Consider the following 26,381-nt stretch of genomic DNA (forward strand, 5'->3'; position numbering starts at 1 on the left):
ACACAGAAACTTTACGGCTATGTGCACACGGTGCGGATTCTGCTACGTTTCCGCAGCGGTTTTGGCCCTGCGGAAACGCAACAGTTCCGCAGACCAAGTACAGTACAATGAAACCCTATGGGTTTTCAAAAATTGCTGTGCTGACGGTGCGGTTTTTTCCGCACGGTTTTGCTGCGGTTTACAAACCGCAGCATGTCAATTGTTTGGGCGGTTTCCGCAGCGGTTTCACACCTTTAACATAGTAGAGGTGTGAAACCGCAAGACAAAATTGCAGACCAAACCGCAGGAAAACCGCAGGTCACTTTACCTGCGGTTTTACCTGCGGTTCCGCGCGGAAAAACCCACAGGTGAATCTGCAACGTGTGCACATAGCCTACCTCATCCAGCACCATGACAACCAGCATAGCAGAGTCCTGCAGACAACAAGGCTCCTGATCATGTGACCCCTTACTCCTCCCCTCCTGTGACCTCATCACAGGTCCTGTGTGCACAGAAAAGAACAGCATAGGACTTCATTGCAGGCTGTGAGGGGCTGCGTTGGGTCTATCTGGGAGGGCGATGATGGGGTGCATGGGGAGGGTCAGAAATGGGACTATCCCATGAGAATCGTCACGGTTGGGAGATATGGTCTCACCTGCCGGGCCCCTGACCCCCCCGGGCCCTGTCGCAGTGGCAACTTCTGATACCATGGTAGTTATGCACCTGGGTACCAACAATTTTGACCGCATGTGTATGCTCCCAGTTCAAGCTGTGTCAACATTGACAGAGACCATTCAGCCCACAAGTCACGCTTCAAGTCTTAGACCGCATTGGTCTGCACGACCACATTTTGATGGGGATCTGAAGCACTGACAAGATTTTATCAACCAGTTCTTGCTGCAATTTAAACTGTGTCCCACCAGCTCCCCAACGTCAGGCAAAGGTAGCCTTTCTAATGTCTCATCCTGGAGGAGAGGATCTGGCATGGCTCAACCCTTTGTAGGAGAGATGAAATGCAATAATCTCAGACCTGCAAACCTTCCCGGAGGCATTCCACAACGTATTTGATGAGCCAGGTCGAGTTACCTCTGCTGCTTCATCCCTCCTCAGATAATGCCAGGTCAATCTGTAAGCCACTATTCTGTCCTGTTCCGCACCCTGGCATCAGAACTCGGCTTGAACAACGAGGCACTGGTAGCGGCTTTCTGGGAGGGATTGTTCAGAAGGATCAAGTATGGGATAGCCGATCGAGACAGTTCCGGCTGCCTTGATCAAAGAAAAAGGATCAAGGATGAGCTAGCCCCACCCCACTTTATCTAACTATACCTGTTTGGCCCATACTACATTTTCTTCAAAATCATGAGCCCCCTAGCATCTGTTCACACCCTCCATGCACTTAATAGAACTCTGTATCTGTACTGTACACATCCTGGCTAGCGACCAGTTCACACAACATTATGTGCATACCCTATTTAGTGTATCATGACTGTGTAATAAACTGCAGTTACTGAGGTTGTTGCCACGGATCCAAGACAAACCAAGAGATAAAGGTTTATCTACAGGGATTTTCTCTCCACGCAGGTAGGAGCAAAAGGGGGTTAAATGTGACAGGGTAAAGCAGCACAATGGAACTAAAGAAAGCAATAAAACAGTTATGCAGCGTTGAAACGGTTAAAATCAGATAATTATAACTTATCAGTCCGGGGAAAGTTTGATTGAAGGGTCTACTTCTCCCACGTTGGCACTGACAACAGCGGCATTTGCAGTCTCTAAGTCTCTACTCTGTATGTAGTTGGGGCCTCCAGGAGTTAAAGCAAGAAGCAGGGAGATGATCCGAACCTGAGTTTCCCCTGCTCTGAGTATCTGTATGATACCCTGCCTGTCTCTCCGCAGGAACGATGCTGTGCACAGTTAAGTCTCTTAACCTTACTCAGGGGCTCCGGCTTGTCACTGCGGTCCCCGGGACTGTGCGCTCATGTCACTGTCTCTGCACTGTTAGGGGGGGAAGTCTCCTCTAGTCATGGAGGCTACTGAGTCCATGTACTCACATATGGAGCGCTCAATGCCTCGTCCTTCTGTCTAAGTCCCTTGACGGGGGTTCTCTCTCTCTGGAAGTACAGTGCTGTGGACTGCTCTCTGTCTGGAGCGCTCTGCTCTCCATCTGGTGTGCTCTGCTTTTGTGCCCTCACCCTGTACAGCTTCCTGTCCACCGCCCCTTCCCATTTGGTCACTGCCCCCCACGGTCACATGGTTCAGTCGGTCAAGCCAGAAAGTCTTCCCTCCGGCAACCCTGCTGTCTGGCTAGGTGGTTACGGACAAGGAGCAAGAGAGGTAACCCTTTTTAGGCTCTTCTTCCTCTTCACCCCCTCACATTCCCCCTCTCTTTTTGCTCACCATTCCACTAGCGAGATTTTCTGTAGTTTCTGTTGACACTCTTCCAATCCCTGAACAATTTGTTGCCAGAAAATTTGTCTTAGTTATAGCGAACGGGGGGTACACCAGCAGTTGAACGCTCAGAGCGTCGCAAATCAGAAGTTGCAGCCGTGTCAGCTGTTACGGGAAGAATGATGGCCTGAGTTGCTCTCTCTGGGTTGGCAGTTTCAGGCACCAGCCTCCCTTCCGTGTCCCTTAGGGAAAATTGGGAGTCTTCCTCGTCTTCAAATCGTCGGTCAATGGAACTGCCTGTGGGGCAGTAGGTACTTCGTCTTCTTGGTTAGGATCCCGAGACAAACATGGCCGTAACAAATTTTGGTGCAACTTATGAGTGGGCTCCCTCTTGTGTTTCTGGCTGGACCTCATAGACGGAGCCTTTGGCATTGACTCAACGTTTCACGCTGTATGATCCCTTCTCCCAATGGTACTCTAATTTGTTATTTGTTCCCCGTAGAGTAGTGACTTGAGGATGCTCCAGCTCCTGTAGCCTGTTCCGTACAGTGAATGGAGAGACTGTAACCGATGACGGTGTTCTCAAACCCAGGAGTATACCCCCATCCATGGGTAGTTCTCCTCTGGCTCTAACTCCAATTCAGCCAGCTCTTTTCCAGGCCGTCTGAAAAGCAGAGTGTAGGTTGTGTAGCCAGTGGTGCTGTGCTTACGATTATTATACACCCTTACCAATTCAGGGACGTATTTGGGCCATCGTGCCTTCTTCTCCTCCTCTCTCGCAAGTGGATGATAAAGTGTTTTCTGAGATTTACCAATCTTATACAACTGGTGCAACTCCTCCATCACCCTGCCAAGAAAACAGGCTCCCTGATCGGAGTGGATACGCTTAGGACACCCATAAACCTAGATGAAGTACTTGCAGATGGCATGAGCAGCAGACTCAGCAGTCTGATCCCGTGTTGGCGTCATGATGGCAAACTTCGTGAAGTGGTCCACCATTACCAAGCAGTGCTCATAGCCTTGATGCGCTGGCCTGATCGTCAGATAGTCTATCGTCAGCAGATCCAGAGGGCCGGATGATACCACAGTTTGTGTGGGAGCCCGCTGTTTGGGTGGTTTGGCCAGTTCACAGCTCCGACACTGCTGACAGACTTTCTCCACCACGCTACTAAGATTGGGAGGATAAAACAGGCGCTGCAGCCATTGGAAGGTCTTTTCAGGGCCAAAGTGGGCTCCTTTCTCAGGAGCCTCCATAGCCACCCAGAACACCAAGGATGAGGGAATCACTATCTGCCAGATGACACAGTTCTGATTGCAGAAATATCTTCCGATAAAGGATGCCGTCCCGCAGCTGAAGCCTTTCCCATTGCCCTAACATTCGCAGCATTTAAGGTGATGCAATCCTCCTCTCTTGATGGCTGGGCGTCTGTTTAGACGCTACTCACCATCTCAACCGGGCTATCTCCTGATCCTCCTGCTGCACTCGGACCCACTCATCGCAGGGTTGTTCCATTAAACTTGCACAAGTCTCACCCCTTTCAGTAGCTCTAGAAGAGGATTTGCGATGCGCGTAAAGTCTTTTACGAAGCCTCAGAAGTATCTTGTGAGCCCCAAGAATGCGCGCACATCCTTCATGGTTTTTGGGGTAGGCCACTCCTGTACTGCCAAGAAAAACACATCCAGCCCATAAACGGCAGCGCTTCCCAGGACTCACATCCAAAGATGATATTCCATATTTTTTTATTTCATAGGTTAAAAAAGAGAGACAATGCGTTTCGGATACAGTGTATATCCTTCATCAGGTATCATAAAAACACAGTACAAATCCTAATAGTATAAAATGCACTGAATTTTATACTATTAGGATTTGTACTGTGTTTTTATGATACCTGATGAAGGATATACACTGTATCCGAAACGCATTGTCTCTCTTTTTTAACCTATGAAATAAAAAAATATGGAATATCATCTTTGGACGTGAGTCCTGGGAAGCGCTGCCGTTTATGGGCTGGATGTGTTTTTCTTGATTTACTCATCCTGTGTGAGCCTGAACCTGGCTCTTTCACTTGGATCCACCCGAGGCAAGCTGCAAGCCCTGTTTTCTGATAAGTATCCCAAAAGGAAGGATTTTTGAGGATACATAATCCAAAGCTATATTAGTCTTCTATCAGGTGAGTGCATAAAATTGTGCACCCTTTGAAGACTACAATATTGAGTTTACGCACTTAGGGCGCCGCAAATTGTCTGTTCTTCTCTCCCAAACAGGGGTTTTTTTGCACTCCTGTACTGCGGCAATCTTCTCTTGAGAAGGCCTCTGTTAGAGCTGGCGGAACGCACCAAATAATAAAATGATAGTAAGGTGCGTTCGCAGCCCGGGGTCCACCGTGCAGAGGTGGTAAACTGCTGCTTAGTAATGACGGATGTATATAGCGGTATACAAAAGGTCACACACGGGTTAATGCCACCCGGTGTGAACAGGAGCAGACTCTGTTACGTCACAGAGCCACAGTACAGCAAAACATAAATGCCAGAGCCTGTTCAAACTCACAGCACTCGGCAAGAGAGTGCTCAGTATATGGTCACAGAACTCAGCCCCAAGGACACCAGGTCTGAGTCCCTCTAGACCTACTGAGCGTGTGACATCGCACCTGCGGACGCCTCTAATGATGCTTACCACCAAGGAGTGTAGACTAAGTGCACCGTGGCATATAAACAAAGCCACCAGTGGATGTTGTTGCCAGTCTCTGACTCTGCCTCTACCTGGACCTCAGCCTGGGCGCTAGCAGGCTAGGCTACACAACACATGCGTACTAAGGGTAGGGGTTTCATAATGAGTCATTCACCAGGGACATTCATACATGCATACAACACTCACTCCACATGGTCTATATCTTTGTCTATATTAGCGCTGGGCCGGGCAGCCATGCTAAGCTTTTATAGTTGCAGCCTTCCGGGACCTTCCTGGTGGTCCAATCTGAGCAGCAATAGGACCTGAGCATGTGACCTCCGACCTCCAATGAGAGGTCGTCCAAAGGGCATGCTCAGTAGGAGAAAATCAGGACTTAGTCCCAGAAGCATCTGCTTTCCGCTGACTCATGCATGATAGAATAGCTGAGCCAAGAGGAGCAACCAGTCGCTTACCATTAGGCTGGGCAAGACGCTGGAACCCAACGTCTCTGCTGAGCAGGAACCTCTGCAGAAGAATGGGAGACTGCAGAGGACATGGCTCGAGACTCCCCCTGTGCAGTGGGAGAAACTTGATGCCTAACAGCCTCACTCCTTCGGCTGAGACAGTGTGTCCCAAATACTCGATCTGAGTATGGAAGAGATGACACTTTTGAGGCTTCACTTTCAGCCCATGCTTTTGTAGCCAACTCAGAACCTGCTCCAGTCTCAGTAGATGTTCATCAAAGGTGGGGGCAAAGAGAATGATGATCAGGGTAGCTTCAAAGTTCAGGTCCCCTAAACATCTTTCCATAAGACGTTGAAATGCTCCGGGGGCATTGGCCAGACCGAATGGCAAGCAGTTAAACTCATACAATCCCATCGGAAGAATGAAAGCAGTCTTGGCTCGGACTTGCTCAGACATTGGTACCTGCCAATAACTGCTGGCCAGGTGTAGTGTAGAAAAGTAGCTGGCATTTACTAACGTGGACAGGGACTCCTCTATTCTCAGCAACGGATATGAATCCCGCACTGTACAGGCGTTGAGCCAACAATGGTCCACACAGAAGCTTAAAGTCCCATCCTTCTTCCTCACCAGGACAATGGTGGTAGCCCACGGACTCTGGCTCCGACATATTGCCCCCTTCTTAAACATTTGTGACAGCATCCCCTTCACTTCCCGGTACATTTGTGGGGGTATCTGACGGTATCGTCCATTGATAGGCGCTGCATCACCAGTGGGTATTTCGTGTGTTATTGCGGTGGTGCGCCCAAAATCGTCTTCATGTTTTGCAAACATGTCCTGGTATTTTCCAAGCAGAGACTCCACCCAGGTAACCTACTTGTGGGTCAGTTCCGAGAGTTCTGTCCGCATGTGTTCCAGTATCCGACATCCCTCCTTCAGCAATCGGGGGTCCGGGGTCAATTCAGCATCTATAGTCACCAACCATGGATCTTCCGGCTTCACAGTCTGCTGTACTGCTTCAGATGGAACTAATTCATTGGGCATGCCTAGGATGTGGGCCACTTCACTCCTGGGGGGCAAGGTCATGTCATCCTCCCCCAAATTTACACAGCGCACGAGGACAGTTCCATTCCGCACCGTAGCCAGTGTCCGTGCGACTATTATTCCCGATGGTAGCTGGTCAGCCTTGCTGGGTTCAACTTGTATTTCAACCCCCTCCAGAGGGATACCAACCCGGATGGGCAAGGGAAGCATGGTCTGTCCAGGGGGCAACACTCGGTTGACAGAGGCGGGCACGATTATTTTGCCGAGCAACTTCCCATCACTGTAGGTTTCCTGGGCCTGAGTTGCCCATATCAGTTGCTGGAAGACCCTCCTTTGAGGGGTATGGATGCTCCGCTGTTGCAGGAACTGCTCTGGGGAATCGGTTAGAAGGCTCCTTAGATCTTTAAGCACATTCATGTCCAAGGTTACGGTATGGTCTTTGGCCGCTTCTCCATCCACCAGCACTACTCCCCTTCTCCCTACATCCTTACCGCAGACCACTATGTTCATCCTTACTCATCCTGGCCGGTCACAGGGGTGGTAAGTGGTTAGCCGCCGTGAGCTTAATCACCAGTCCCCATTCTGGCCGCAGCGCCTCCGTGAAGGGTCGGTGGAATTAACCTTCAAGCATGGTGGTAACCTGAGAGCCAGTGTCTACTAGGCAACGTACTGCTCGTCTATTCATCTTGGCCCAGACCAAGGGACACGTGGAAACAAGGCTGGTGGGACTTTCAATAATCCTCAAATTTTCAGGCTTCGGGCGGCATCCCCCGTGTTCGGAACCCTCTAGTTTAACAGATGACACCGTGAAGGTCGGCTCCGCCGAGTGCACCACCGAGTAATATGACCAGGTTCTCCCCAGTTGTAACATGTGGGTGGTCCTCTTTTCCGGGTGACACTAGTCTTACATTGGGGGCGGTCTCTCTGTCTCACACCGGTGGACTGGACTGTACAACAGGGGTTCTCTTGGATTCAGCCATTTATTCATGGATCTGCTTAATCTCCTTCTTCAAGTCTTCCACCCATTGGGGGCAGCGACCGTGGTGGCAGCTACCTCCCCACTGGCACTATTACTCCCTGCTCCTGCTCGCGCATGCACGCCTCACTCCCAACCTCAGAGAAAGTCATGCCTTGCTTTACCCGCATGCAATCTCGCAGGGCCTGCTTCATCTTCACGTCACTCAAGCCCATCAACAGCTGGTCTCGTAGCACAGCGTTAATCGGCCCTACGCCTATGCCGCTCTTCCGGACAATGGCAGTATGGAGTTCCTGCAGGGCATTCATAAACTGCATCATTGTCTACCCCTCTCTTTGAGCCCGGTGAAACAATCGCATGCGCAGCTCCCTTACGTCAGTGGGGTCCCCATGCATCTCCTCAAGTATAAGTAGAACTTTGTCCAGTGTATCTCTCGCCTGGGGGGTCTAAGCATAACAGAGTCCCATGCCTACCCCTCTAGGGCCATCACTACTATCTCTGCCTTCAGGGCCAGCGTCATGGTATGCATCCGCATCATCCCTCGGATGCGTTCCATTCAACTCCACAGCATAACTTTGTTCCCAGAGAATTTAAGCAAATTATTGAACATGACTCCCAGGGAGATGCTAGACCTGGGTCCTACCCCAACTGCTTGGTCTGTCCCCTCCGTTGTGCGACATCCTGCCGACTACACCACTTGTAATAAACTGCAGGTACTGAGGATGTCACCACAGATCCAAGACAGACCAAAAGTTAAAGGTTTATTTACAGGGATTTTCTCTCCACGCGGGGAGGATCAGAAGGGGGTTAAATGTGACAGTGTAAAACAGTAAAGCAGCGTAATGGAACTGAAAAAAGCAATAAAACAGTTATGCAGCGTTGAAACGGTTAAATTCAGATAATTATAACTTATCAGTCCGGGGAAAGCTTTATTGAAGGGTCTACTCCCATGTTGGCACATCAACGGTGCTTGCAGTATCTAAAGTCTCTGTATGTAGTTGGGGCCTCCAGGGGTTAAAACAAGAAGCAGGGAGATGATGCGAACCTGAGTCTCCCCTGCTCTGAGTCTTTGTATGATACCCCGCCTGTCTCTCCGCAGGAATGATGCTGCACACACTGTGAAGTCTCTTTACCACACTCAGGGTCTCCGGCTTGTCACTGCAGTCCCCGGGACTGCACACTCATGTCACTGTCTCTGCACTATCAGGGGGGGAAGTCTCCTCTAGTCACGGAGGCTACCGAGTCCATGTACTCACATACGGCGCTCTCAACCCCTTGTCCTTCAGTCTCAGACCCTTGACGGGGGTTCTCTCTGGGAGCGCAGTGCTGCAGTCTGCTCTCTGTCCCACGTGCTCTGCTCTCTGTCTGGTGCACTCTGCTCTCCGTCTGGCGCGCTCTGCTCTCGCGCCCTCACCCTGCACAGCTTCCTGTCCATCGCCCCTTCCCTTTGATCATTGCCCCCACGGTCACATGGTTCAGTCGGTCTGGGCCAGAAAGTCTTCCCCTCTGGCAAACCTGCTGTCTGGCTAGGTGGTTCGGGACATGGAGCAGGAGAGGTAACCCCTTTTAGGCTCTTCTTCCTCTTCACCCCCTTGCAGCTGTATTGTACAATATAAGCATATTTTACCATTTACCTTTCGTGTCTCCCTTATTTCCTCATAAATTGTAAGCTTGTGAGCTAGGCCCTTACTCCTTTTGATAACTGAGCTATGCTTATTTTGTAATGTCTTTATTGTCTGTACAAGTCCACTCTAAAATTGTAAAGTGCTGGGAATATGTTGGTGCAATAAAAATAAATGTCTTAGTTGCTCACCGGTAATGGGAGTCTATGACAGCACCATGAGAGAGGTGATCCACCTTTCAAGGACAGGAAACCTACAGACATAAAAGGGCAGTACCTCTCTCCTGTATCAGTTGTATTACTGAGCACGAGAGGACCTCCATGTTTAGATGCACAATATATGTTGTTCCGGACACCAAATACTTTCTCAAACGTTATAAGGTACAAGTAAAAGAACTGCTCACCGACACGTGAAGGGAGGAAATAAAAGGGTGTTGTCATGGGCTCTGAAAAATCCTGTTATCAGTAAATAACTAAGACATTATTCGATCCCCCATGACAGCACCACAAACGAATTACAGAATAGTAAGAAATCATGGAGGCACCACAGCCTGAAGCACCCTTCTCCTAAATGAGAGAATGTAAGAGGCACACATACCAAGTCTATAATGCTTATAGAACGTGGGAGAAGATCATGAAGCCGTCCGATTGACATCTTCGATCTCCTTGCCCAGGTGGCCACCACGACCTGTGTAGAGTGAGGCTTCAGACCTTCTGGAGCTGCCTTACCACTTGATGTGTAAGCTAATGAAATGGCTTCCTGATCCACCTAGCTAAAGGGCATATTGAAATCTTAAGTCCTTTCCTAGTACCCTGAAAGGAAACAAAGAATTACCCCTCTTCAAAGAACAGGTAACTGAACTGTATCTGAATAGGTATCTCCTGACATCCAGTGAATGGAAGGAAGGAAGAATTATCTCCTGTAGTCTGTGAAATCTAGAGGCTAGTTTTGGTAGGTAAGATGGATCCAGCTTCAAGACAACCCATCTTCCAGGAACTGGGAATATGGTGGAAGTCTGTAATGGGTCTGAATATCACTAACCCTTTGGGCAGATGTTAACGCTACAAGAAGGTCTGCTTAAAGTGAAAGAACATTTAATGGGGCTGAATCAATGGGCTCAAAGGGCAATTCTGTCAACGCTATTAGAACTAGGTTTAGATCCCATGGCACTATTCTAGCTTTCATTATTGGTCTAGACCTAGGCGATGCCCTAATAAACCTAGCTACCCAATAATTCCCAGCCAGAACAACAACTATACAGGGCCCCCAGAGTCAATACCTGACTGAGGGTGCTAGACTAGTGGATAATCCCAACTCCAAACCATTTTGTAGGAACTTCAGAACTTGACCTATCGGGACCTTTTCCCCAATTTCTGAATTTGAGGTAGATAGAAATTTCTTCCAGTTTCTGGCATATATCTTGGTTGTGGACACCTTCCTACTCTGAAGCAGAGTGGCAACTAGATTGTGAGAAAAACCTTTCCCTATCAACAGTGCCCTCTCAAATTCCTTGCCATCAGATGTAGGCTGGACACTCGTGGATGGAAGACTGGTCCCTGGGAGACGAGATCTGGAAGTTCCATAAGAACCTACAAATTGGTGACCGACATCGTCCTCAGCCAGGAAAACCAAGGTCTTCTGGGCAAAAAGGGGGCAATTAAGTAAACTTGTACCCTGTCCTCATGGATCTTTTTCAACACAATGGTATTAGGGCCATCGGAGGGAAGGCATATGTCAGACTGAAGTTCTATGGCATTAGCAGAGCATCTACTCCCTGTGGACCTTCTCTGGGGTTTAGAGAACAGAACTATTCCACCCTTCTGTTTCCCCTGCTGACAAAGAGGTCTATATCCAGACAACCCCACATTTGCATGATCTGGTCGAAGATGGAACAATTTAAAACCCATTCTCCCTGCCTGTGTCGGAAGCGGCTTTGGAAGTCTTCCTTTATATTCTCTTTTCCAATTATGTGCATAGAAGTTAATGACCGCAAATAAGTTTTGGCTATGTGAAATATACAATCTGCCACTTCCATTAAAGGCCTGCATCAAGTCCCTTCTTGGTGATTGATGTAGGCTACCATCACCTGATTGTTGGAGAGGATTCTAACATGATGAACCTGTAGGGACATAAGGAGTTGTCTTAATTCTTTCTCTATTGCTATAAGCTCTTTTATGTTAGATGAACCACCAATCTTCATGCTCTGTCCAAATCACCTGGACCATCACCTCACCAAGATGGGCCCCCATCCCCTGGGGCTGGCATTCATAGTGACAATCCGGGAAATAGGAATCAGCCAGGGAACCCCCTGGACAAATTCAACAAATTCAGCCACCAAAGAAGGGATTGTATCATAGACAGGGACAGAGAAAACCATCCTTCCAGGCACCCTTTAAATGAAAGGTCGTTACTTAAAACACCCCAATGTAAGACCCTAGCATGGAACTGGGCCCACTGGACAGCTGGAATACAGGAAGTGAGTGACTCTAGAAGGGACAGCACACCCCTAAGGGAGATAGAGGGATTCTTCACTGCCTTCAACACCTGTTGTTGGATGCTCATTAATTTAGTAACTGGTGGCCAACACTCCTGAGTCCTGGAATCCAGCATGAGACCCATGAACTCCTGCACCTTCTGGGGCTGTAAACACAACTTTTTAAGGTTCAATAGCCATCCAACCCTTCTAGAGTGGACATTATACCCTCCAACCATCTAGTGCAATGAAGGACCGATTTGCCTACTGTTAAGAAATCATCTAGATAGGAGACAATCAAGACATTTTGTTTAAGAAGATGTGCCATGACCTGGTAAAGATCCGTGGGGCAATAGCGAGACCAAACGGCAGGACTCTAAATTAAAAATATCTAACCGTACCCTCTAGTGACACCACCACCCTGAGGAACTGTTGGTGATTCGCATGAACAGGCACATGGTACTACACATCATTGAGATCTAACACAGTCATAAAGCAATTTTTAAAAGTGTAACTTTTTTGCCGACCTTAATGATTCCATCTTAAAGGAGCGTACTATTAGAAACTTATGTAGACCTCTTAGGTTAATAGAACCCCCTGAATCTTTCTGACATGGGACTTCTGATTCTAGGGCCCGTTGCTCCGCAGATGAGGAACGAAGGAGAGAAATCATGAATTTGTTATGTGGCATTGAACGAAACTCCAGTCTGAGTCCTAATTTTATCAGACACTGGATCCAGTCACTATTCGATATTTTTGACCAGGTCAAGAAGAAGGTGGACAGCCTTCCCCCCACCTGCATTGACAGTCATTGGGGCAGTTTCCTGCGATCTTGGGAGGAACTTCTAAACATAAATCCTCTACCTTTTCTTTTTCGGTCGTCCCTTCTGACTCTGTCCCTGGAGGGCTTTCCACGGACAAATCTTCTTCTGCTGAACAGACGTCCATAGGAAGGGACCTATAGGCTAGGGAATCACTTCTTATTGTCCCCCGCTTTTTCCAAGAGTTCATCCAAAATCAGCCAAAACAGGTTTTCCCCCTCACACAGGATGGAGCATAGGTTTGACCTGGCCTGGATGTTCCCTAGCCAGCTCTTTAGCCACAGAGCTCTTTGGGCTGCGTTTGAAAGGGCTGCAGCCTTTACTGCCAACCTGACTAAGTCCACCGGAGCATCCGACATAAAGGCTGCGGCCCCCTGCATCATTGGAAGATTAGACAAAATATTCTCACTGGAAGCCTTATCTTTTATCTGGGTCTCTAATTGGTCCAGCCAGACCATTAAAGACCTGGCCGTACAGGTAGCTGCCACTACGGGTCTGAGAGATCCTGCTGACTTTTCCCAGGTGCCTTTCACGAAAGTATCCACTTTCTTGTCTAGTGGATCCTTCAGATTTCCCATATCCTCAAAGGGTAATGAAGACCTTCTAGATGCCTTAGCCACTGCTGCATCTAGTTTTGGGGCTTTTTCCCATGAAGATGAGGCAGGCTCCCCAAATGGATACCTCTTGAAGGCTGGAGGGAGGGAACCTTTCCTCTCTGGTCTCCTCCACTCTCGATGAATAATAGAGTGGATCTTGTCATTTAGGAGAAAGGACCTGCTTTCTGATCCAGACCCTCAAACATGATGTCCTGCATTGATTTCTCTGGCCTGGACTCAACAATCCCCATAGTACTCCAAAGCACCTTTGCCAGTTTATCCGGTCAATAGGGAATAAGGAGCGTCTTGAACCTGTATCTGACGAGCTCAAAGCTGAAGCAGATGATACCGAGATATCCTCCTCACCCAAGTTACTATAACTGCCTGACTCTGGGGATCTAAAAATTCCTCAATATCACCTTATGGGCACTTTCCTGGGAAAGGGATCTGATAGATTCCTTAACCTCCACCTGAACAATCTCTCTCAAGCTAGTAGCGAAAGTGAGGTATGGTGTCTCTTCCAAAACTGCCTGCTGAATGCACGACTAGCCTGGTCCACGGCCACAGAAGTCAGACACCACCATCAACTCCAGGAAATACTTACCTGCACCTCGCTGCAGACCACAGCCGAGTCCATAATCCTACCTGGATACTGCTCTCCTGCTCCACTCACTAATGTGAAGTCCCCCTGGGCAACTCTGGCACTTCCAGGAACCCGGCACCGGCCGAGGTAGGAGACCCCTGCTGTCTGATCCAATTGGCCGGGCCTTGGAATGACGCCACTCTTCTCCAGGTATGTCTGAAGAGGTCCGTCCATCAGGGACAGGAAACTAACTGATGTGGAAGAGAAGTGCCCCCCTTTTATGTCTGTAGGTTTCCTGCCCTTGAAGGGCTAATCCCCTCTCTTGTGGGGCTGTCATGGGGGATCGAATAAAATTATTACTACTATACTGGACGATCTAGTTTCCCTGACCATCCAAATTTATCTGCAGTTGCAGGAGCACTCTCCATAGATGGTGCATGAAGAAAACCGATTTGTCTGACTCTGTCATTCCAAAGGCCGCTCATTCCTCAGCATCCCATGCCCGCAGCATCTCTGTAACCTATGTATGCTGACAATGTAGGACTGGCTAAGCAAGAGTAGGAGATTCATCAAGCCAGGAGCTCGTCATTCTATTGTGGAAACACTGGTTATCTCATCAGCTCTTGTTCCAAGAAATCCATTGCTTATGTCATCTGAAGATGGGAAGTCCCTGTCTGAAGCGATATGGATAGTCACCGAGCAAGTAGAGTTCTGAATAGGAATGTTGCACACTGAGAAAATTGCCTTCTACATGCTACCTAGTCCGTCTCATCCGCGGATCCACATGCATCAACCCATCCTTGACTGGTGATCCGGAGAGGTGCTCCGTTGTTGTCAGTCTTGTCATGAGAAGTATCTTGTACCTGTAAGACTAGTCCAGATGCTGGTGGCTCCATCTTCTCTGTCGGGATTACCATCTGCCTACTGGACATAAGCAGATGTCTTCCCCAAAAAAGCAGAGACATTAGATCCACATAGGTCATGTACGACTGTCCTATAGACCTGCTTTCTCACTTGTACGAGGTTGAATTTACCCTCTGTCCTAGGCGGAGACTCTAGCCATGTCCTAGCATGTTAAGGAGAACTTGGCTAGGGGTTTAACTCAGAAGTACTCTTCTCCAGCTGGAGCTGAATTGTTCTTTGTAAAGAAAAAGGATGAGACTCTCCGACCTTGCATTGATTATAGTTGACTAAGTTGACTCAATCAGATCACGGTGAAGAACAAGTATCCATTGCCATTGATTCTGGCATTGTTCGACTGCCTAAGAGGTTCTAAGAACTTTACCAAACTGGATGTCTGAGCAGCATACAATCTAATCTGGATATGTCGAGGAGATGAATGGAAGATTGCCATCAATACCTGGGACGGTCATTATGAATACAGAATTATACCATTTGGACTTAGCAATGCCCCAACTGTCTTCCAAGAATTTGTGAACAACATGTTTTGAGACCTCTTCTACTCTTCCTCTTACCTGGACAATATCTTGGTCTTCTCTCTAGATCTGAACTCTCATAGGAGGAACGTTCACCAAGCCCTGCAGCGACAGACAGGACAGCTCAGCATCACACTGGAGCACCTTAGGCCCACCAGAGAAAATCATTCTTGGGGCCCACTAGGTAGCTACATAGAAATAAATATAAGACCACCAATTGTGCAGTAAAACACACTATCAGGGTATAATATAAGGTAGTACATGTTTTAATTATGTAGCAGGGGTTGGGGTAGCCTCTCAGAATATAAAGTAGCCCCCTTATAGAATATAATGTTGCTCCCTTATAGAATATAAAGTAGCCTCCCTCATGGAATATAATATAGTCCTTCTCATAGAATATAATGCAGCCCCCCTCATGTAGTATAATGTAGCCCCTCCACCAACTCCATCATTGTTCTCCCCCTCCACCCCATCATTGTCCTCATCACCGCCTCCATCATTGCCTTCTCACCCACCACCCCTATCATTGCCCTTTACACCACCTCCATCATTGCTTTCTCCCCCACCACCACCATCATTGTCCTTTCCACCACAACCATCATTGCCTTCTCCCCAATCATTATTGCCCATTCCACCACCTCCACCATTGCCTCCTCCCCACCACCCCATCACTGCTCTCTTCATCACCCACGTCATTGCCCTCTCCAATATACACACACACAGCACCGCAACACTCTCATAGAGACAGACAGCACCACTCACCTCTCTGCATGTTCCCCGCAGCTGCAGCACATCCCAGCAGCATCTTCATCACCAGCAGCTTTCTCTCTGAAACAGTCGCCTGCTGAATGATGATGTCATCCAGCTGCACTGCTGTGTCAGACAGAAAGCGCCGGGCAGGAAGCAGGACAGCATCGAATTCGCTGCCATTTTCTCCTGTAGGCAGCATAGCTGCAGGGATCACTCCCTGCCCACCGATTACCCTCAGTGTTAGCCACACTGCAGGGGCCCACCTCTGGGGCCCCGATGCAGCCACATCAGCTTTACATGTGGTATGTCCGTCCCTGCGTGCAGTATTAGCCTCAGCCTGCAGCTAACACTGCCCGCTATTAAAGTGAAATGAATATTCACTACTTTCCATGCCCATGGGGGCATGGGGAACCGTGAATATTCATTTCTCTTTACCAGCGGGGACAGGCTCCTCTCTCCAGCTGCTGCTCTGCTGGCACCGGGCGGGCCTCCCTAACTCATGGACCCTATAGCAGCTGGATGTGCCACTATTAGTGACACATTACTGTCTGGGGCCCCTGTAGCAGTGAGGGCCCTAGGTAGCTGCCGGCCCTGTATGCAAGCAGGTATAAGAGCCTGGGCCCACCGGAGAATCCTCCAGTTCCCCCATAGGCCAGTCCAACCCTGGAACAAACTGTACGCTAAATTTGACAAATGTGTGTTTGAACTATTTTTTCTGCCTTTCCTAGATTATATCAACTTGGACACAGGCCAGGAGATGTATCTGGAGAAAGTGTCTTCCATCCTCAAGTGGCCGCACCCTCACGGCATTAAAGCTATCCAACAATTCCTGGGATTAGCCAACTACTACTGACAATTCATTTCACATTTTTTTCCCAGACCACTCATCTCTATGATCTGTAAGGTTGCCAATCCGAAGGTATAGACTCCAGAGGCTAAAAATGCTATTCTGTCCCTGAAATGGACCTTCTCCTATGCTCCAGTATTACATCGACCAGAAGTGAACAAGCAGATATTTCTGGAGGTAGATTTTTCATCTTGTAGGGCTAGAGCAGTTCTTACCCATAAGTCTCCTTCCGGTCATATGGTGACCTGCGGTTTCTTCTCCAAAGCCTTCTCTGCCCCAGAGCGCAACTGCTCAATTGGTGACCAAGAGTTGTTAGCAATTAAAATGGTGCTAGAGTAGTGGCGGTACCATCTCAGGGGAGCAGTCCATTCCGTCGTCATTTATACGACCACAAGAACCTGGCCTATCTGCAGTCGGTGCAAAGAGTGAATCCACGCTATTATAGGTGGTTATTTTTTGCCTTTATTGATTTTGTTTTGCATTTCTGGTCAGCTGACAAAAATATTAAAGTTGACTCACTTTCCCACTCCTTCCTGCCCACTGGCCACATGGAGGAACCTCAACTCATCATCGAACCATGCAAGATGGTTATGGTGGCTCCAGTATACCCATCCCAAATTCCACCAGGTAAAACCTTGGTGACAGAATCAGACAAGAGGTGAGTTCTTCAATAGGGTAATTCCTCCAATGAGGCTGGCTATGAGGGTCAAAACAAGAAATGGCAGCACAAATAATGTCACTACTGGTGGCCTACCCTAGTGGAGTTCGCAATAAAACTCCTAGGCAACTCCCATCTTGGCGATTCCTACCATTTCTTGTGCCCTTAGTGCCATGTCCGATCAAGGTGTCCAGTTCACATCCAGATTCTGGAAAGTTTTGTGTAAGCTTCTGAATGATGTCCTAGATTTCTTGTCAACATATCACCCTCAATCCAATAGACAGGTAGAGGGAATCAACCAGATTCTGACCAACTTCCTGCTGCACTTCACAAATACACATCATGTTAATTGGGTGAACCTCTTACCATAGGCAGAGTTCTCCTATAACAACCACTCAAGTGAGTCTTCTGCAAGTTCTCCATTCTTTATTTTTTTTGGGAGCAACAGCCAGGAATCCCCTTTCCAGTGTTGGTCGCTTCTGACATACAAGCAGCCGATCAAAGGATTTCTTGAGAATATGGGAGGAAATAAAAGCCACTCTAGAGAGATCATCTAAACATATTAAGAGGAATGTGGACACAAGATGCTTGGATTTACCTTGTTATCATCCAGAAGATAAGGTCTGGTTATCTTCTAAGTACATCCATCTAAGATCCTATCCTACAAGACAGGCCCTTGATTCATCGATCCCTTTGAAGTCATCAAGCAAATTAATGCTGTATCCTATTAACTGAAGTTGCCAGCATCCTTATGAAAACCCAATTCCTTCCACATATCCCTCCTATAACCAGTCATCCTGAGTACCTTCTTCAAGGATCCTAGTGTCACCCCTGCTCCCATCAGCTTTGAGGATGTCTTTCAAGTAAATATGAAGAAGGTGAGAGGAAAAGAAAAAAATGCTCTTTGTTGTTTGGAAATTACTTGGACCTGAAGAAAGGCCATGGGAGTACAAATAAAACATTCATACTCCTCTTATCGTTTCAGACAGGGACTTCCCATCTTCTTCTACAGAAATTCCTAGTGAGCTTGAAGAGGAGGGGGCATATGGAGGGGGTATTTTTAGAACAGCACAGGCGCCCCTACAATTGTCTCCTTCTTGCCCCCTGCAGGGACAGTGGCATGTTCACTTACCCATCCGCGCTCCCCCAACGCCTCTCCTTTCCAGGCCAGCGCATGTCACCTTCCCCAAAGGGGAATGGCTGGGATACATTAGGTGTTTAAGGCTTCTTCCCTAAAGGGGAGGTGCCTTAGCAACTTAGGTAATCAGTATACATACTGCTACCTAGTTGCAAAATCAGAACAAAATGAGGCTTTTTACTGAAACTGTTAAAAACCACCCAAATAACAGATTTCCCTACAGACAAAAGCAAATTAGTGATTATGAAATCCATGCACAAATGAGTCTGCAGTCTTTTTAGAATGGACTTATTTTTGCCCATGTGCTAATTAAGCATTGATGGCCACCAAAAGTCTAGCAATAGCTTTATGCATAGCGGTGATCCCACGATAACCATTCAAGAAACAATCATGAAGCTCCTGCAACAGACGTAATCTTACAGAAGCACAAATAATTTGGAACCCAGAGTATCAGAAGGAGACAACAACTGTACTTTACCGATTTCCTCTTCCATCTCCGAGGTTACTATAGAAAACCCAATACTCCGAGGAAGAATGAAGGATGGAGGTTCTGAAGGAGAAACTGAATCAAGACGACACGATAAGGCATCTGGCCTTACATTCTTCGATCCCAAACTGAACATTTATGGACAAATTGAATCTTGAAAAAAATGAGGATCATCTGGCCTGTCTCTCAATGTAAGAAATTTTAATGACCTGTCACGCTAGTGACCTGATCAATTGCTCCTTCCAAAAAATGCCTCAATTCGTAAAAAAGCTAATTGGACAGCGAGAATCGTAATTTTCTTAGCAGACAAAAATTTCCTAGAGAAAATTGCACATGGCCACAAGATGGTCAGCGTTTTGGGAACTTGACACAAAACAGCCCCTATCCCGACCTCTGAAGGATCCACCTGTATGATGAATGGTTTCTGGAGACTGAGCTGGATTAAAAGTGGAGCTGAAATGAACCAATTTATTAAAGGCCCTGCTATAGAGAAAACTAAAAATTCATAAATACATCTCCAGAGAAGGGACAAATCACCCCCACATTGAACATACAGGATTAATTATAACTGGGGAAGTGAAAGAGCTGGCATTTCAATCTGCATGGAAATAGGGACATCCTGCAGTAACCAGATAATTACAAAAGGATACCTACTCTGAAAACCAGTAACTACTGTATTACTAGGATTCATCTATTAAGAGATGAAGAAATACACTTCCGAGACAAGATATTCCTCTGATCAAAGCAAGGCTCGCTTATCACTATCTGAGAGTATGCTGGTTGCTCGGGTTTTCCAGATCACCAGATCATGCTCGGGTGGTCTCCGAGTATTTGGAAGTGCTTGGAGATTTAGTTTCTGTTGCCGCAGCTGCATGATTTGCGGCTAGTTGATAACCTGAATATGTGTGGGAATTCCCTAATGAACAGGCAATCCCCACATGTATTCAGGCTTACAATAGGAAGCATGACAATATCTTCTGTCTAGGACCTCCAGGGGTGAAAATATCCTAAAAATTAAAGATCTCAAACTTATAGAATAACTAGCACACCCCACAATGAGCCCCTATTCAAGCTTACCATGGAAAGGTATGTGGGCAGACGTCTTCCTGGTCTTTCTGACTCTAGGACCCAGTGGCAACCTTCCTTCTACTCTAATGGCCACGCCTGTAACTGGGTGTTTATAATTCCCAGCTTGCTGCTGGAAGTTGCTGGTGATATTTCCATTTCCCTTTTGAGGCTTGGAGCTATAACTGTCGGCTATCTTTCTCCTTGGTGTTGGAGGACATCAATGTTTCTCTGAGTCTACTCAAGCTAAGTGTTCCCCTTGTTTGTGTATCCCAGCTGTCTTTAGTTGTAGTGGCTATTGAATAGGGCTCATCCTGTCCTTTCCTATGCAGGGTTTTCTGTTAGGGTAAGGCAGTGTTTAGGTATCCTGCTCGGCCATAGGTGCAGAACCTATATAGGAACATTAGGGCAAACATGGTCTACTTTTTTGGATAAAATAAACAAAATGTAATAGCTTTGCTGCTCTTGCTATGCAAGCCACACCCCTGCAGTCATATGCTACCTAGTAACCGGTGCATAATTGTCCTTTATAAACTATTGGTAGTAGCAGCTAGTGGTTCCTTTTTGTTATTTAGCAACATGGCAGCCCATCATTTTTTTGGACTATAAAAGGTCATAATGTGGTTGCATTTTTTTAAATTCTTTATACACACCTTCATAATAGAAAATTGCAATTTGAGATGGTCAGATAATAGATACAAAAAGTCTTGAAAACATTTTCTGAGAATCTCATGTATTATTCTTTTCATGCTGTGAAACTGAATTTCACAAATGGAGATACACTATGTAAATCTTCTAGTTTCTTTTTGAATCCCAGAATAGAAGAAAATTATTAGAGAGCTAAAACCTGTATAAGTCTTGTAGCAGTTATGCTACATCCCACTGGTATAGCAGTACTAATCAATTACAAGATACTTTAAATAATATGCTTACTGTGAAAATAATATCCTTGACCGCACAATGAACTTGAAAACATATTCCAATGCTTTTAGAGTTCGTAGAATTGGTTCACACTGTTCTCCTCTGCTGGAAATATCTAAATATTTCTTCAAAACGGTCATCAGTTTCCTGTCAAGAAAAGATTTATTTCAATTATTATCATTTTACATCCAAAATTATTTTTTAGTTCATTCATGTGAAATTAAAGAAATACTCCAACTTAAATAAAAAATTCATAGTAAGGCATAATGCATACTTAAAATATCTGGTGCCCTATTTTTTATTTTTCTTGTGTGATACCTTTGATTCTCTGTCCTTTCATTATTGTACGTGACATTTTTATTTCTAAAAAGTAAAATATAATCAAATTTCAGAATGTTGATATGGAAAACCAGTCATCATTTCTTGATCCAGGAAAGAATTCTTTCATGTGAAACAAGCCAACTTCTGCAAACTTAACCATAGCAGTCTTGACATGCAGTACAAATGTTCTCTAGTACCCTGTGACTTCGTGCGATGGTGAGCCTAACCAACCTGTCAGGCTGATAAAATATATTGTATGGTGCAGCATCACCAAATAATCAGGATATAAAAGTTGTTTATTGGTTATAGTCGCAAGAATACTATTTTGGGGGCACATATGATGTTTTGAAAGCTTTTTATTGTATTTAGATTGATAAATCAGCCTTTTAGTTTTGAGGCACTGAGTTTCTAAGGGGACATGCACACAGTTTTTGGAGTGGATTCAATGCAAAAAACACTTCAAAGAAATCACACAAAAAACCCTTTAAGGGTTTATGCACACATTGCAGATTTTGATGCGTTTCTGCAGCGTTTTTGGACGCGCTGAATTCCTCAAATCCGCACTGCACACAATGTTAATCTATGGGAAATCCAAAAACGCTGTGCACATGCTTCGATTCAGAGTGGAATTTTCCAGTGCATTTTATTTTCCGCAGCATGTCAATTCTTTTTGCAGATCTGCAGCATTTCTACACTCATTGACTCCCATTCATTTTGGCCAATCTGCAGCAAAACTGCAGATGTGAAAAAAATATGCGGTTTTGCTGCGGATTAGGGTGTCAAAAAAGCTGCAGAGGGAAGTGATGTCAAGTGTGTGGGCGGAGTGTGTGTGTGCAGGAAGAGAAGGAATAGAAGGCAGTCACCATCTTGGAAGAAGGCAAAATGGAGGGCTATCATCGCATGGGGATGGATGTCGGGCATCTGATTGATCTGGTATGTATGTGTGTGTGTCTGTCTGTGTGTGTCTGTCTGTCTGTCCGTCCATCCCCATACGACAGGTATTGTACTCAGTTGTTGGATGGGACTACTGCTCCCATCCGGTTATTATGATGGGAGAGTAGTCCTATTGTCTGGTGACTGAGTACAACTGTCAGTTAAACACAAAACACATAATGACAAACAATACATACAAATAGAGTTGAGCGAAACAGGTCGGTCAGATTCAAAAATCGCCGACTTTCGCCAAAGTCAGGTTTCGCCGATCGAAACCTGACCCTAGCGTGAGGTCGGCAATGAGGTCGCCGATCAGCGCGCCAAAGTCGCGTTTCAAATGATGGTTTCAGCGACTTTTCTCACCCACTGATGGAGGACGCACACTGTGGGCAACGCGATGACATGCACAGCGGCCACCACCATCTTAGAGAAGGGCATTGAAGTGATTGACTGGCTATGTGTGGCGTCACAGTGGGTATAAAAGGCTGTGAACGCCGACCGCCAACTTACTTCTGCCGATCTTACAATAGGGAGAGGTGCTGCTGCTGATTCTGAACAGGGAGAGCGTTATGCAGGGAAGAAGAAAAAAAAACCTGCTTCTGCTGATAGCGCTTTTCACTGTACAGTTAGTGTGCAGTAAAAGGGAAGGATTTTTGTTGTGTGTGTTGTGTGCAGCAGCGCTGGTGGTGATTAGGCTGCCTTTTAAGGCTACCTGCTAGCTGCATTGCTGTGTGCACACTGCTGTTCAAACTGCTTTTTTCAAAGCACTCCAAATTTTATTATTTCGTTCTGGTGAGTTACTGAGCGTTCATTTTTTCACACACCGTATAGCGGTGTACGCTCCTCACACACTACCGTGTGCAGGCTGGAATCACGGACAAATAGAAGCTATCTGGATGTGACTCTGGAAAAACAAGCCAAGGAGATTTACAATTTTTCCAGACCTACACCTCAGAGAGCTGTCCGCTTTTCAAACAGTTTCGTATATCTGCTGTTTGATGACAGTCAAAACTAGACAGAGCCAGCGTGTGTCAGTCCATATACAAATACACGGAGCTTGACAATTTTCCATACAGACACCGTCTAGCGGTGTACGCTCCTCACACACTACAGTTTACCGGCTGGTATCACGGACAAATAGAAGCTATCTGGGTGTGACTCTGGAAGAAAAAGCTGAGGAGTTTGTCCGTTTTTCCAGACCTACACCTTAGAGTTGTGTCTGTTTTTCAAACAGTTTCGTTTATCTGCTGTTTGATTACGGTTAAAACTAGACAGACAGCGTGTGTCAGTCCGTCTACAAATACACGGAGCTTGACAATTTTCCTTACACACATCGTATAGAGCCGTCCGATTCTCCAACAGTATTGTACATCTGCCGATCGCATTACAGTCACTTTTATACCTAGTCAGCGTGTGTGTGTGACACTCCGTAAATACATATACGGAGATTGTTAGTTGCACAAAAATCGTATACAGCTGTACACTTCTGATACAGTTCCGTATATCTTCTTGTTGGATTACGGTCCAATATATACGGTGAGAGCGTCTGTGACTAACATAATATATACTACCAAAAAATTCTACTAAATAAAAATCATATATTTAATAATAATTTAGTTTTGGAAGAAACCACGTGTGAAATGCACGTTGCAGTGTGAGGAGGCGGTGTTCAAATACACAGTATGAATCCAGGTGGGTAGTTTTTGATTGACCCTATACCTTCATGGCCTAGTTATTTCATGTTGAAAATGCACTATGCACTTTACGCTTTTTTATATTAATCATGACAAATTTGGCCGTATAATAACGAATGGATTTCTGGTAGTATGATAAAAAGCAGTGGGATAATTGCTTATATGAAATAATGCACTGCATGGTATATTAAATAGAAAATTGTATATTTTTTCTCTGCTTTTGAAAATCCCCTTTTTTGTGGATTGAAACCTTATATATTATCTACTGTGCATGTTGATCTGCTTCCTCTGTAGGAATTTTTTATTATTTTAATTTGGAATCATGTTGGTGTCTTTTTGACTTAAGAAAATTCCAAAACTAAATTATTATTAAATATATGATTTTTATTAAGTAGAATTTTTTGGTATGTTCAGGGTGTGTACTTAACCCTAAATTTTTACATTAAATTTTAATATCTAGCAAATCTCTTTTGTTTGGAATAAACATGATATATACGTTGATTTAATTTGTTTAATACACCTTACACAGCTGGATGCTCCTCATACAGTACCATCTCTCTGCTGGTATTTTTGGTACATTTTCCCAAACAGGAGGAAGTATGGTGGAAGAGGCCGAGGACGTGGGCAGGGGGGCGCAGCTGGTTCTGATGGTTGTGGTGCATCGACTGGTTCTGGCAAAAGCACAATAGCAGCTAAGGCAGGAGGTGTTGAGCCTGCGTCATCATCTGGCCCAAGAAGGCCTGTAAGGTTGCCTTTTCTTGGAGTAGGAAAACCGCTTTTAAAGCTGGAGCATCAGGAACAGGTTTTGGCGTACATTGCCGAAACAGCCACCAGTTCTATTGCCTCCACTTCTGAACGGTCAAAACCTGCAAGCACGGAGTCGTCAGTGCAGGGTTCTAGTCATAAAAAACCCCTTTCCTTGTGTCCTTCACCCTCACCAAAAGTTAAGGATGCGGCAGCCCACACTTCAGATTACTCTATGGAGCTGTTTTCACATACCATGCCTGAGTTATCCAGTCAAATCCTGAATTCCCCAGTCCAAGATGAATCTTACATGGAGTGCACTGATGCACAGCCACTGCTAGATGATTCTACTGGTACATTGACCCACAGCACTACATTGCCTTCACAGTCTATTGAGCCAGAATCTGACCCTGATGAAGCCCAGGTGCCCCTTCCCGCATGCTATACCACCTTACACAGTGACACAGAAGAAGGTAAAGAGGAAGGTGCAGATAACTTTGAAGAGGAGGTGATGGATGACCCAGTTCTGGACCCGGATTGGCATCCATTGGGGGAGGAGGGTGGCACTGGCAATAGTTCAGATAAGGAGAAGGATCCGCAGCAGGCATTGACATTGCAGCAGCGATTATCTAGCAGGCCCGTAGCTGTCATAAAATGTGGAACAAAAACTAAAAGTTGCAGGAAAGCTTGACCAGACGGTTAACTTAGCACAGCGTGTAAGGCCAGAAAATGTTTACCATAGTAGGAAGAGTGCAGTGTGGCACTTCTTTGTCCAAAATCCTACTGATGAGGCAAAGGTTACCTGTAAGAAGTGCGGAAGGACCTTTAGCCGAGGTAAACAACTCAGAAATTTGAATACCAGTTGCATGCTTAGACATTTAATCAACATGCACTTGCAAGCTTGGACGGACTACAAAACCTCAGGTAGCACATGTGCAGCTGCTCCGACTGAATGTAGCCAACAACGCTCCATCGCTACCCCCACTGTAAGACCACCGCCACCATTAAGCACACCACCAGCACTAAATGTGGAGGTGTCGTCGCAAGGCCAAAGCACTCAGGGAATCACAATAGTTTTGCAACAAATCACTGAATCTAGGCCATCACAACCAATACCATCACCAACCCCCTCTCACTCCGTCCGGTCCACCGCTACATTCCCCATATGCAGCTCTCCAGTCCAGCTCACCCTATCAGACACTCTGAGTAGGACAAGAAAGTACTCATCCTCTCATCCGTGAACACTTTGTTTGAACGCCTACATTACCAAACTAATCTCATTAGAGATGATGCCCTACCGTTTGGTTGAAGGCGAAGCTTTCCGCAACCTCATGGCCTACGCTGTCCCACGCTATGACCTACCCAGTTGGCTCTTCTTTTCTCGAAAAGCCATCCCTGCCCTCCACCGGCATGTGAAAGACCGCATTGTCCATACACTAAAACAGTCAGTGAGTGGAAAGGTGCACCTCACAACGAATGCATGGACCAGTAGGCATAGCCAGGGCAGTTACGTGTCTATCACTGCGCACTGGGTTAATGTAGTGGATGCAGGCTCCACTGGGGACAGCGGCAGTGGAACAGTGCTGCATAGCCCACGGTATAAGAAAGGAGTTGGCTGTAGGCTTTCGCTCCTCCTCCTCCTCGTCTATCAACGAAAGCTCGTCCACAGAGTGCAGTCGCACGAGCACTACATCCGCAGCTGGCAGTGTTGCACACGAGGTGTCCCTCTATCGAACAGCTAATGGTAAGCGTCAGCAGGCTGTGTTAAAGATGATGTC

The 26,381-nt window shown here is 46.4% G+C and overlaps 1 protein-coding gene across 1 annotated transcript in view; it reads right to left on the reverse strand.

Moving 5' to 3' along the window:
* DOCK2 (dedicator of cytokinesis 2) overlaps positions 1-26,381 on the reverse strand; it is a 1,017,649-nt gene that overhangs the window by 633,930 nt on the left and 357,338 nt on the right. Inside the window, exon 22 of the mRNA XM_073573729.1 lies at positions 20,924-21,058. Within this exon, the coding sequence (XP_073429830.1) occupies positions 20,924-21,058 (135 nt within the window). The remainder of the gene's footprint in view (positions 1-20,923; positions 21,059-26,381) is intronic.

Source organism: Dendrobates tinctorius, unplaced genomic scaffold (assembly GCF_039654945.1).
Source record: "Dendrobates tinctorius isolate UK_male_01 unplaced genomic scaffold, ASM3965494v1 ptg000036l, whole genome shotgun sequence".
NCBI lineage: Eukaryota > Metazoa > Chordata > Amphibia > Anura > Dendrobatidae > Dendrobates > Dendrobates tinctorius.